General features: G+C 36.3%; 1 protein-coding gene across 1 annotated transcript in view; it reads right to left on the bottom strand.

The window, feature by feature from the left end:
- Positions 1 to 1,716: 1,716 nt before the first annotated feature.
- Positions 1,717 to 14,762, bottom strand: part of Clic (chloride intracellular channel protein 5) — a 121,772-nt gene continuing 108,726 nt past the window's right edge. Inside the window, exons 3-6 of the mRNA XM_019042633.2 lie at positions 11,037 to 11,199; positions 8,324 to 8,498; positions 7,395 to 7,534; positions 1,717 to 6,017 (exon numbers count right to left, since the gene is read on the bottom strand). Coding sequence (XP_018898178.1) covers positions 5,934 to 6,017; positions 7,395 to 7,534; positions 8,324 to 8,498; positions 11,037 to 11,199 — 562 coding nt within the window. The 3' untranslated portion in view covers positions 1,717 to 5,933. The remainder of the gene's footprint in view (positions 6,018 to 7,394; positions 7,535 to 8,323; positions 8,499 to 11,036; positions 11,200 to 14,762) is intronic.

Below are 14,762 nucleotides of genomic sequence, written 5' to 3'. Positions count from 1 at the left end.
TGAGGAGAGAGAACTTAGACTGAACCAATAAACAATATTGATGGCGAAACTGCATAAATGCTTACTTATCTCAGTTGCGGGTGTCTCAAAATTTCCGCTCGTATTTTGCTCTTTGAAAGGAGACCGAACCAACATCAATGCTTGAAAGTTTCATAGAATATTCTTCATACAGGGAAGAAAAATCACCAAAGTTTTTTAAAAAAATGACGTTATGTGGTTCTCCATGCAAAAAATAAAGTATGACGGGAAGTCTGCAACGCTGCAAACCGACGCTTGACGCATTTCTGCAGTTTCACCGTCGATATGTGATTCTGTTGGTATATAGATATCGACCACTTGAATAGCGCCATCAATTGCACCAACTGGCATTATTGGTCTTGTCCATCTGAAGTTCGCCTTGAATTTTTAGATGAAGCATCAAATATACTTACTGCAGAGCACAAATCTATTTATGTATTCGAAAATCACAAATTGATCTCGTTCCTTGAACTTTGCTGAACGAATAGACCATACGTTTACTTACCTTTTAACATTGACCGCTATCGGCTACTTCACATTCGTCTTCAATCTCGCCACTTGGGCGATAAATACATATCCAAGAGGGCGAATAATTATTCATTTGTAAACCACAAATTCATGTCACTCCATAGGCTTCGATTGAGTCTATGAACTATACTTAGAATTCATCGGTATGTCGACATCATCCTTTATTCTAGGCTATTCTTTTTCCCTTATCTTCTTAGATTATGCATCTTTCTTGAGACTTTATTCTTCTTTTGGTAATATTCAATCACTCAAACTAACAAAATCGCAATCTGAAAAGTTTCCAGTCGCAAATATTATGAATTCATTAAGTTGTGTCGGTAGCTTTTGCTTTGTTATAACTGTTGTTTTTGAGAGATTAAATATGAGCAACTGGGCGATTCAATCGTAGTCGGATGTAGCATTTTTTACGCTGTCTATGAAATTAACAGGGCCATCCGTATTGATTCTTAGAGCCGGCTATAAGACTTTAAAAGACCGTTCGTATGGCTAGCAATAAGAATCTATACAGCCGGCTTTATACTGACTGTAGATTAAATTACCAGAAAAGCCATACAGCCTCATATCCAAACTAATGATTTTTCTCTAGGTTATGAAGTCAAAAGACTACCTGATTTTTTTATAAAGAGATATGAAATGAGAGGAAATCACTAATAATTATGCAACATCTGGTATGGTTAGGCAGGTTCTGGTTAATGTTGTGAATTTTAGAATTATGTTTCAATCTTTTTGAATGATAGCGATGAAACCTAATACCATAGCTTAAAAGTCTAATACTTGACTTACATCACAAGAGATTCATAGAGCCTGAAGTTTCAGGCTCCCTTTTTTCTGTGTTAGACTGAGTCTGTCAAAATATTCAAAAATATAGAAGAATTTTTCAGAGTTGAGTATACACCAAGGAGGATCCCTTTATCTGAACACCTTAGCCACTTCATTGGTTGGGATGTTTGACGTCCTACTACCTTTTAAAATGAGAATAAATACTGATTGATTCAATGTTTGAAATGTAAAATGCTAACCCCAATTTTTTACCTATGAGTTTATTTTGGAATTATCTCATGTTTTCAACATTTCCTTTGTGAAATTTTGATGAAAATAAAAAACTTAAAGTGATTTAATTCTTACCTTGTGATATAGTCAACTGACTAAGAAATAGATCAAAGGCAGTAATTTGTTTAAAATTTAATTTATTTATCATTTTATCATACAAGATGCATAGGAAAGTTAATTGTTTTCTTAAAATAAAACAAAATTCAAGCAAAAATTAAAATTTTTCTCTACAAGCGATTCAAAACTGGAGAATAGGGATGTTCATGATGAAGTTACCGGTATAATAAGGAATGCAAATCAATCAAATTTAAGTACCAAGAAAGAGAGAAGTACTCAGCGCGTTCAGTTATCCCACAAAAATGTAAACTACAAAACATTACGTAGAAAAAATAAGTTGCTTTTAGTACAAATTATGACAATCTGGTCATAACATTTCTTTGGCTATCTGAAAATAGGATAAACATAACTTTGTAGCTGAGAGTTTACTGTTGCCATATTACTGTTCTGAAGTCTTTAAATAACAGGATTTAACTTAACACAAGATTAAAAAGAATAATTCGCTACTAAGGCACTTACAGGAAGCAAAGGGAGGACTTTGGAGGGCCCTAGTGGTGGCAGAAAAGTTCTGTTCAAAACTGAATACCATACTGATACATATCATTGAAAGGGTACTACTAGTTCAAGATTTTATGATTGAAAAACTACAAGTCTTTTTAATTTATGAAATCCTCAAAAGATATTGAATTTAAGCCCCATCCAATCTATTGGCTTCATCAAGAGATCCCACTATTACAGTTAAAAAATTTGTTCAGAAATTTCACAACGCTCAAAATATTTCCATAGAAAAGATAGAAAAGCTCAGAAAAATTTTTGAACAGAAAAATGGTGCACAGAAGTCAGCCAGAATTAAGAATAATATTACTATCTCACAATCATGGATTTTATAAAATTCACAATGGCACTAATATAGCTTCTACCAAGAATATGTTTGATAGCCTTAGAAAAGGTGACCTCAGTTTACAAGTTTATATGCTCAACATCAGTTTCTACAGACTGCTCATCGACAATGAACTGCGTAAAAATCAGTCCATAATATTGATTTACAGGTTTTTTAAGCTGCATATTGTCAGAGAAAAGTTTGTGTAGCCTTATAATTATTTACAACTACCCTCAGAATTAGCTATGATGTATATGATGTAGTTATGAATAGTATGTAAGTAATTCACAATAGTATGACTTTCTTTGGTTGCCCAGTCACTACATCAAATAACTTCTATGCTCCTGGACGGACTAAATGCAAATCTGAACAAAATCACACCAAAGCTTGAGGCAAACATAAAGCACGGTGATCTTATGACGCAGTTATATTTCTGTGTTTTTTTCAAGGGTAGACAAATGAAAAACCAAAAGGAAAAAAAATATGGTAGGAAAGAAAGAAAAGAGAAAAAGGAGACTTGATTCTCTTGATATCTTTACAGGAAGCTTTCTGAGAGTGATAATTTTCCAGTTGCATCTGCAATAAGCTTACAATTGATTCTATAATAAGATTACAGATAATATTATGCAAGATGATAACCTGGTTTTAATTGAATGCTGTCAAGCTAAAATGACCACTATCCGAAAACCCCAAGTTATGAAAAACCATTTTATACAAAATTGTTTTCAACTTGTTTTTTGAGAATAAATGAAGTATCTTTTTGCATTGCTTTTTTTTCCCTACCACAAACAAAATTGAAACACTTTGTCATGAGTGGTGCAGTAAAAAAGTAATAGCAAAATGTGGATTAAGATTGCTGCTACAACGCTCACAAAACGCTATTTAATTTTTATCTTTTACTTTTCATCTCAGAATCAATTGGAAAAAAAAAAAAATTTCCATCAATATTCAGTTTATTATAGAATGAAAAACCTTGTAGTTTTTTACCTCAGAATATTGACCTTAAATGTTTCCAAAACATTTGCAGAGATTTACAAAGTATTCAAAAATAAATTTGGTTTGGTAGCTCCAATAATGCTTGAAAATTTCATTAAAAGAATGACATAACCAGGCGCATAATTCAAAAAAGCTCAAGAGAACCAAAAAATCCTCCAGACAAAAACACCTATCCACTAAAAGATGGACACTCAAAATACTGATGCATTACGACTTTATCAGCTGCATAACTACAGGCAGAGTGTATTGGAATACTAGTTTGACTACGAAACTAAATTTAGTTGCAAAAAAGGCATAGTTACATTGAAATCAACAACAGTTCAACTTTTCTTAGGAAAACTAACTACAGAAAGTAAGAATAAATTAAAAATTATTTCATCGAATAAAAATAAATTAGGCATCAACATACAAAAATAAATACTCAACAAATTTATTTGAAAATTAAATGATTAAAAGCTAGATGGTTTGCACTCTTTTTTGGATCTTGGCTTGTTTTGGTTTCCTATCCTTGCCGAAAACATCAATGAAGGATCCTTAAGGGCTTTCTAACACATTCAATGCATTCATGTTTCCTTTTATCTTGCGAACACATTCATTCAATGGGCTGGATGTTCAGTTATACAATGAATTTAGAAGTGTCAATGATTACTTATTCCTCGAAAAGTTGAGAAAATTGTACAGAATAATACAAAGAACTTGAAGACTTCTACTGCGAACTTTCGAACTCAACTTAAAATACTTTGAAACTCAAGGGGGAAATAAAAAATTAGGCCCCGCCAAGAGTAAATTTTGTGAAGATATTAATTTAAACAGACTATTTACACCTAGTGCTTTTATTCTATAATCCAAATCAATGAAGGGGTTTGGTATTATTACATAATCAAGAAAATTGGAGGAAAAACCAAAAATTTGTAAAACTTGGAACCGGACATTTTACAGCCATTCGAAGACTTACATTATGGTGTATAACTTTATGAAAAACTTAAAGACGTAGTTATTCATAAAATAACTTGATGATTCTTACTTTGTTATCAAAAATAGGGCAGTGGCGAGGAATTTTAACAGGATTGTATTACAAATTTTAATTCCCCATTTTAAATTTTGTGAAAAAACTGAAAAGCTCATTGAAAGTTCAAAATATCATTTTAAAGGGAAGAAACTAATCAGAATTTGACCGATGAACAGGCAAGAGTCAAATTGACAAAGCAAGGCGATGTCTGGAGTTGAGTTCAGACGATCAGTGAGTGCTATTTTCCCCGCCTGGCTACATCACTTGAGCCGGCTAAAAATATTGTTACAAATGAGTCTCATTTTTGGCACTTTCAAAGCAGAGTTCTTGGTCACTTAGGGTTAAAAAAGTTTGTTAAACCGTTCCTTTATTCATTCCATTCTTTATGAAAATCAATTTTAAATAAATGTGTGCCTCTGACCCATTGTGATATAGTGGCTTTCTTGAAGAAAAGAGGTACAAAATAATAATCAGGAGTGCGAACAAATTTTTTTTTAAAGGTTGAAGACTAAAGCTACTGATGTGGAAGAGAAAGATTGTGAACAATTTTTCATACTGGAAGCTGCAAGGGTTTTAACTGTCTCTTTGGTTCTTGAAAGGAAAAGAGGAAACAATCTTTTTTGTAACCAAATCTCTTCAAATCAATCGACTAATTAAAAGAGACACCACAGATTTGGAAGTATTTATGCTAAAAGGATCTCACGCAAACCTCATGCACATAATTATTTTTAGCATAAATACGTCCATTTGATAAGAAGTAAACGCACCAAAATCTTATTCACGAATCTACACTTTTTGAAACTCTTTAGCGACCGACCAAATTTGAGTACCATCAAAGGTATTGAGAGACACAAAAAGATCTGAGAACACATCAGTTTTACTCAAAATACAGTAGGAATAGGAAATCAAATTTTGACGTTTCCTCCATTTTTGGTTCCCTTAGGTGCTATCAACTTATCATACTATGATAGTCACTAAATCAGTCTACTACAGAGAAAGTTAAAATTATAAATTATCTTCCCCTAAATAAATTAAGATTGGAATAAAAAAGTAAAATGCATACCTAAATGCTTCAACATGACACCTGATCATTAATACACAAGACAAGACAAAAAAAATGGGATATTACAAATACTTTTGGAGGAAACACTGAACTTCAGCTACCAGAAGAAAAACTTTGCTAACGCAAAATTTCACTACGCACACTTAACAGATGGCAAAGATAAGAGGTACATTCTTATTGAACGCCTGAAGAGGCAAGAGAGAAATCAATTATGCAAAAGTCTCCACGATGATAAAAAATGTACAGACTGTGGACACCATGAAGTAGAAGCTTTAACTCAAGAAAAAAACAAAATACGTAAACGATTCACACGTTCAATGGGGTAACAGTGTTTAATCTGAGGCTGAAATATCGATTGGAATTGATGTAGTGAATGTGGGCGTTTCCAACTCTTCATGTTTTTTCATTTTCATCCCCTGAAAAAGAGAGCAAAGTAAATTATCAATAATTCCATCCCAAGAGATAGACTAATCCTCGGACACAAGCACAGGATGATACTTAGAACTCTGGGTGGACATTGGAAAGTTCCAAATAAAAGCATGAAAGGAGGATATGTTAGTGTTTGGATCTAATTTAACGCAATTGAAACGAATTATCAACCATACATCCAAAATTGCATCAGACCAAGATATCCTCTTTTAACCTACCGATGGTTATAAACCATTACAAATTGAAAATTCAAATCTTGCTTGTGACTTAGGTCTGAATCAGTCTATATCATAAAAAACTTTGGGGTAAATTAAGAATTGTACTACAGGACATTCATGGGGATAGCTCTCTAGAAATTTGAGCATTTTTTTAACTTCAAAGTTTTTTCAACAGTTGGGTAATTTATTTGCATTTTACATAAAATGTTTTATTCGTCCCCAAAAAACTGCAAAAAAATTAATTGACTGTGGGAAGGGTTCAGTTAAGAGTAGCTGGCAAAGGAGTGAAAATAGAAGCTTTGAACTCATTGCATCCTCCTCTCTTCCCAGACTCTTTAGTTGCTTGAGCGGTAACGAAGAACTCACTCAGCTGATACTTATTGTTAGTGCCGAATCTATTAAGGACTGCATACCAGGTGACCCTACAGTTCACAAGGGCCCTGCCTGGCCTAGGCATGGTTGAGTTTCGGAATGACAAATCTCTAATTCTACTGAACGGGGAAATCAAAACAGACTTTGTTTCCCATTTGATAAAATTAAATTGTTCAAGGATGCAAGCGTTCCCCCAGCTAGGCAAAGGGTCCCTACCTTACAAGTCAATGATCTTGTTTCACCATACACGCAACTCCACAGAAAATGCAAAAATAACAACATGTAACAGACAATCTACATTATCGTACACTTAATTTTTTAATGGACTATGAACCTAATACCAAGAAATTCCATGCTGGCTACATTTCAGTATTTTTTTACATGATTTTCCTTACAGCCTCCTGAATAAGAGAAAATTTAACTTGTTGTATATTGAAGTCCCGTAAAGCAGGGCTGAAAAGTGAATTTTTTGGCCTGATGTTCCTACGTTTCCTAATGGAAATCTGGAGCTGTTGCTATGCCTGTGTTAATGCTGCAGGACATGCTGTTATCAATCGGATAAATTTGATTCTTATCCTCTGCCTTATCTTGCTGGCCTGCAAAGAAACAAAAGCTATATTTGATCACCAATCAGATGTGGCAACATTTTTACTGTATCCAAATTTTGTCGGCGCAGATTTCTTGGTATCCCATGCACGGTCCTTAACTCTAAGGTGGTACTGCCGTTGATGAGGGAGCGAACCATTTAAGGGAGACCTATTTGACTATACTTACTTGTTGAAGTTTGTAATGATTGATAATATCTTGATCTGCTGGACAACTTTGTGTGAAGGCATCCAACTGGTACATATGCAGCATATAGCGCCACAGATACGTTAGACTGGTTGGGATTTCGAATTCCATAAAGTATTTGCCTGCAACAGTCAGGGATGAACTGATTAAGAAATGTCTTGTTAATTTTAAAGAGGTTGAAAGAAAATCTCGGACTATAAAGTTATTATTTAATAATATAAATTGATTTTATTATTAAAACTTGAAAAAAGGACCTTTCTCAAGTGATTTAAGATACTGTACATCAAAGGTAAGAACACAGTAAAATCATTGAGCTAAGTCTTGGAGTTGATTTCAGCGAATCATGGCAGCTGTGAGACTTTGATCCCTATGAAACAGATTTAGCTTTCAAATATTTTGACAACTTGCATACTGCCACCATGGCGTCTAAGACGCTCTTCTTTGAAAAGTACATAGTTTTAAATATGTGTTATTTTGCTTTCTTTTTGCGCCTTTGCTGTAAAAAAACAACACCTGAGAGTATTCAGGTTAACTTGACAGAAAGGTGCTAAACATGATAGATGATGCATCTGCCTATCTTAAAGATATTAATTCTGGAATTTGACTCGTGACACTTGACACTTGGTTTTCATTAAAAAAAGATAGGAGACAACGTAGAGAAAAAGAGATTCCCCTCAATGTTGGATTTCCTTTGATGGCTTCCAAAAAGATTTGATATCAAATAGGAAACTACTTCAAACCAGACATTTGTACAGGCAGATCTGGTTTTCCTGTATACTGCATTCCAACCTCATTACGACAAGAATTCATTTTAGAGGACTGTTTAAATCATCTCGGGTTCCAAGCAAAACTTACGTGATGGACTTCTTGCAGAGTAAAAGCGAGCATTTACGAAAAATAGATTCAGTTACCTGCAACTCTAATATGCTGTAAGCGAGGCATCAGTTCGCAATCAAAACAACACATGGTGTCACCGGTCAAAAACCTTGTTCCAGTTTTGCCTAGGTGTTCATCGATTTTGCGCAAGTGGGATAGTAAGGCGTTCGTGGAGCTATCATCTTTCTTCAGTAACATCAGCTTTAGTCTCTGCACATGAAAAAAAAGTACATCAGAATTTAAGAAATTTACTTCAGGATTTCCACAGAATAAAGAAAATTAAATTCCCTGACATTTCCCTGATTTCCCTGTCACATATTGATAAATTTTCTGCCAATTAAGGATATGCCAGATGGTTGAAAAGACATAATTTCAAATAGTTTTCACGCAAAATCTATTGTTTGAAAGTCAAACCCAGTCAAGAAAGCTGATTAAGGCGACTTGACAATTTTACCTCGACATTTTCGTCATTTTCCCCGACAATTCCAGGTTTTCCTTGACTTTTTAAAGTTCCCTGACATTTCCCGGTATTCCGTGGCTGTGGCAACCCTGTACTTACATAATATTAGGAAAAGGTAATTATGAGTGTAGAAAAAATTGTAAGTCATTCTTTTGCTTCGGATTATTTTGAAGTTTGAAGAGACATTTGTTCCTGAAAAACGATACAAAATTATAAAAAAACGAGAGATATACATATTGGGAGCATCAGATACCATCCATGGTTTCAGTACGTTTCAAAGGGGAAACTCTACTTTCAGCTACATACACCGGACGGTTTTTGACTTTAGAAGGTGTTAGGCCATGTGACATTATTCGCAGACTTCAAGCAGTTCATGGGGAAAGCGCGACGAACGATGGACATGTCCGGAGGTTGAGCCTATCGTTTCGCGAAGGAAGAACAGCGGGCTGATTATTGAAATTGATAGACAAAGCAATAGACGAAGAAGACAAAAAGGATTTGGATCCTATTGGTAGAAGCGGGTGGTTGCAACGGACAAAGGAGGTAGGTAATAGACTAACTAACGGCATCCCACGAGAGACCCGACAGTTAGTCTATCATTTTCCCCCTTAGTCTATGAGAACCACCCATTTCAACCAATAGGATTGCTTTATACCCCCTATGTCTTCTTTGTCTATAGCTTTGTCTATCAATCTCAATAATCGGCCCGCTGAAGTGCACGATGAGGCCCGAGATGGCAGGCCAATGGTGATCGATAGTGACTTGGTGCAATGAGTAGACACTTATATCCGCAGAGATCGTCGAATGACACCTGGTAAAATGCTCGAATATTTTCCTGTAATTTCTCGATCTGTCGCGCATCAAATCGTTCATGAATGGTTGAATTAAAACAAATACATCCCAGAAGAGTTCCAAAAATGCTGGATTGTCGCGCGCCTGGAAGTGGCGGGAAACGCATCGAACTTCGAAAGCGCTTCGGGAGAAATGACCTCTTGAGAGTCCTGTTCATCCGATTTTTAAAAACTTGAGCTTGAATTGGACCGAGTTTAACAGAAAGGAACCAAGCCACATCAGCTATTGCCAAATTTAACAAGGCAATTTAATTTTTTACAAAAGAAGGTTTGTGCGGATTCCTTTGAAAATTTCAGGGAATTTGCTTTGTACTGTGCAGAAAATTCACTGAAATTTGCACGAAAATCCGCACAACTGTTTTCATGGAAAAAATTAAATCGTCTGGTTAAATTTGGCAATAGCTGATGTGGCTTGGTTCCTTTCTGCTTAACGCGGTCCAATTAAAGCTGAAAGTATGCCTTGTATGCATATCTAATCGATTTGCCCTATCTTTAATAGTTTCCAAATGAGAGCAAAACGCGCAAGACTTTCGGGATGACCCTCGTATGTGAAGACTACAATCTCTGCACATGAGTCGACAGAATCATTAGGACAGAGCAATAAAATTGAAATATTAAGGTGAATCCAGGGTTCCATCAGGGATAATTCAAGATTAGAGATAGTGCCACCAGTCACCACTGAGAATTTCACTTTTCTTTGACGAGTACAGAAATAATATTGTTCAAATTACAAAAAGCAGATCTACAAAATAAAGATTATTTTTTGCTTCATTTTTTGAGCCAAAAATATTGGCAACTAGAATTACAAGCGCAGAGAAAGCACGGCTGAAACTGTCAGCTCATTGTCGGCGGCGGCGGCCGAGCGCGCTGCGAAATCCTTCATGTTCTGTGTCTCTCTCTCTCCCATTGCCGCAATGGGCATTACTTTCCGCCGTAGTTACGATTTTATTTTTGGGAATTTTGAGAAGATTTTTTAACTGAGTGTGCCTCGAGTGTGTTGCTATATCCCCTGGATCCCTAATCTTGAGTAAGTATTACGGTTTTTATTATTTTGGCAAATATATACGGCCATTTTGAGCAGCGTGACGTGGTGGCCAAATCGCGAAGTTCGAGGACTGGATTCATCTTAAGAGATAAAAAAGTACAAGTCTGAGAAATAGGTTACGCATTTGATGCCTGAATTCAATTACGATCCATTTTTTGTACAGAAATCTTGGAAAAATTCGTTTCAATTTCCTCCGTAATGTTCTGAATAGAAAATAATTTGTTAGACGCATGTGTGAGGAATATCATCTTTTTCCACACTAACATTTCCCAAGATTTTTGGACCCTACACTCTCTCAGATTTTTGACAGTATCAAAAAGATGAATTGAATATTAGTTCAATCACGATCAGACTTCGGGGTGAATCTCAAAGGCAGAAGAAGTATTCCTCACACTGTAGAGGTTTTCAATGAGGGTGGCAACTTGTTTGTCTTGAACGAATAGATTGTGACCGCCAGGAACATTCTTCATGATGTGTCGTTCGATTTTTTCGTTTTCCAGGACCGCTAAGCCGTTGTCGATTAGGATTGGAGGATGGGTTGCTTCGAAGTTGGTCCTGAGAACACAAAAATTCGATGAGATTAGTCAATCTTCAAGTAAGATAATTCATTGGCTTATGGAAGTACCTGAATTAGAAGCAGAGGTATGATTATTTTCATCTTTCTAATTGCAAATATGTGACTGTTCGCGGGAAAAGGGACCCTGGTCTACCAAAATTCAAAAGCAAAAGAATAACATCAGGACACGGGGAAAGTTCTGCGAACATTTTGCGACAGAAAAGTCCAAAAAATCCAAAAATCAGACGAAACCGAAATGATAGAGGTTTGAACTTGGCGGTTAAAGAACTGTGGTTATGAAGAAAAATCAATCGAAATTAATTAGCCATGTTTTGGTTGCGAAATTACCGAATTTTAATGCTACTTTGCGCCCGCTGTTGGCGCAAAATACGAAATAAGTCTCGTGTAACGTGTTTTGTAGTACACTGCAGAGTATATTTTCGATCGAAATCCCAAAATCCGAATCTTCGTCTCGCCTCGACAAAAACAGCTCGATTGAAAATTGTGTCACCACAAAAATGAGGTCCTTCTTCCCGCGAACGGTCACATACCGTCTTTCCGCTAACGTGAGGGCGTATCTCAATATTTACGTGAGCCCTGTTTTACGTAAGAATTTATGCTTTCTGGGACTCGTCCAGAAATCGAGATACGCCCTTGCGCCATCAGTAAAGCGACGATATTTTCAGAATTTTCGGTATTTTTCACGTTTTTTTCAACGGCTGTGGATTTCAGGGATCGGGTAAAAAGTGCGAGAATCCTTGACGTTGCCTGTCGGGTTGGTAGAAGCTGGTCATTTTCAACTCACTCTCAAGGTCCAGCATGCGCGTTTTCCGAGAGAATATTCCCAAGGCTCCGCGCGCCAATTCGCATAAAATATGCTCTATTGTTAGTTAGTAACACTCCAACAGGTTGCAGAGTTTTCATAAATCAATCCGGCTCCGAGCAACTGTACCTCCCGCTCGGCTGTGCACAACGCACTGACGTCACTCGTTTACGCTATCTCACCGCCTCCTGTCAGCAATGTCATCAACTAATTGCTATTCCGAAACGCACTTGCCTTACAAGTTTTCCACCTCAGCAAAGAATAGTAGCATTTTGTGAGATATAAAAATCTATAAGACAAAAGGACAACTTGTGATAAATCAGCGCAAGTAGAATCAAATCAATGGGTTTTTGGATTCAGCCAAGGTGTTGCATGTGCATCGAATTCAAATCCGACATACCTTGGCTGAATCCTAAAATCAATTATTAATACTGGTGTTGCTAAAAAATCTACTAAATTCAGAATCAAATTGGACACTCGAATTATTTCACCAGTACTGTACAATGGAGTAATTTTTCCTTAGGGAGCGTTCATAAATTAAGTAACGCTCTAGGAGCAGGGGGTATGAACCTGCGTTACGCGGTTACAGGTGTGAGAGGGGACAGAGCCAGCATTATGTAACCCACCTTATTAGAAAAAACACAAAAAATCCAAAATATATCATCCTCTTTTCTTCGAAGTTTTTGATTGTCACACTATCGTTAATGCTGCCTCAAATATTCAGCTATACCTGTATTCAACATTTTCCACAATTTTTGAAATCTTAAGGGGGGGGGGGGGGGGGGGTCCGCCAAGCGTTCAGTATAAAGTTTCAATGCATCAGAGGAAGGAAAAAAAGTTATGAAGTATAAGTCGAATTGGTAGCCGGATGATAAAGTTAGTTTTCGACGATCAAATTTTAAGTTGAGTTCGGGTTTTTTCCCCACGTGAGGACAGTTTATATGATCTAACTCTAGTCTAAAGAATGAACGCTAATCTCCCTTTAGTGTGCTGATTTTCGGTATTTTTAGTACGTTTAATGTGTTCTGCATTATAATTTTGATAAGCAGAGCATGTCACCTGGTGCTTACCCCGTCTCGTAGTCTATTGTCTTCGGAACAAATCTGTCACGTGGGTTAATTCAACATTACACTTGAATCGGTGTAAAGAAAAATGAGGCTAGTGCGAATAAAACTGATGTCAGTCTTTGTCAAAATTATGGTGAGTAACTCTGACGGAGTGTCAATCAGTGCCCATCTAGGCTGATACACGGTGACATGTTTAATTGAATTTCCCTGACTTTTCGGGGCTTTGCAACAAAAAGATCATTGAACTTTCAAGGGTTTTTATTGGGGGAGGGGGAGGTATAATTTATGATAAAAATTTTTTCCACGAAAAATTTTTCAGGTGAAGCCTTCAGAGGTTGAAAAATGCAATGTATTGGCTGAAAGGAAAAATGCCAAGGTTCCATAGTATGCCTTTCCTTATTTTTGTCGAGAGAAAAAGCGAAACAGTTCAGTGTAAAATAAATACATTTTTCGGACGAAGCAAGAATTTCAAGGCTCCTTAAGAGCATGCCTTAAATTTTCAGGGTTCGACAAAATTCCCCGAATTTCCCAGGGTTCCAATGACTTTTCAAGAACTAGTAGCCCTTAAGAAGCGTTGCTGAAGGCTCCGAGGATACCTCTAGACTACCATGCTAGGAAAAAACGCCGTATGAGTGTTCGAAAGTTGCCATATTTTCTCTCAGAGGATGTTATAATTTTTGAGGAAAGTTATGCATTATTTTTCTCTAGGTGTTCAGACTATTTAGACCAAATTACGAGTAAAATTCTCTAAAAAAAATTGAATGAAAAACATTTACAAATTTTCCCGAAGATTCACGATTTGTCGAAGAACATTTGGCAACGTCTGAAGGCTCATACGGTGTTCTCCCCATTTCTGCCATTTTATTTTATCAAAAGATTCCGAAATAATTCTGATTTCCGGAAACATATTCCGACTTGCCGAGGTTCCGAGAAAAAATCCGATTTTTTCAAAAATTCCAGGGAAAAATTCCGAAATACGCCCGGATTAAGTTCCGAAGATCATCAAATTTGATTTAAAAAAAAAAAAAAAAAGTCCCGAAGTTTTGATGTAAAAAAATGGTCGAACTGGTGAAAAACTGCAAATTTCGAGGAAATTCCGAAAATAGCTGAAAATTCCGGGAAAAGTTCCGAATTTTGGAATTAATTCCAGGAAATGGCAGCACTGCATGGTTCTTCCTCCGCATGGCAGTAAGGCCTGGATGCACGCTCAAATTTCCATAAATTTCCGATCAAATGGTGACTGGTGCGTACCATCTACCATCAATTTTTTGCGGCTAGCAAAAATTGGATGGTGAAGGATCTGTGGGTCTCATCCGTCATCTGATTTCCACACAACTGTGCTTATTTCATGCTTATTTAAATCAACACGCTGTTTTGATTAATTTTACCCATCAATCTAGATAACTCTCGATTGCCATTTTTGTCATCATTTTGGTCGGAAATTGACGGTTTGAGCGTGTATCCAGGCCTTAGAGAAGACTGCAAATAGATTTGAAAATTCAGATGCAAAGATCCTACATATAGTCAGTTAGTTATTTAATTTATAAACATTCAGCATCCTAGGCTACTAACGTCTTTACAAAGAGTTTGGAAGATGGGTGTGTAAACAAAAATTTAGATTTTTAAATTCAGGGAGGCAAAAAGTTTCAGTAGTTCTTTGCTGTGACAAAAT

The sequence above is a fragment of the Bemisia tabaci genome, chromosome 4 (assembly GCF_918797505.1).
Source record: "Bemisia tabaci chromosome 4, PGI_BMITA_v3".
Lineage (NCBI taxonomy): Eukaryota > Metazoa > Arthropoda > Insecta > Hemiptera > Aleyrodidae > Bemisia > Bemisia tabaci.
Note: the sequence above shows the minus strand (reverse complement) of the source record. Positions and strands in the feature narration are given on the sequence as shown.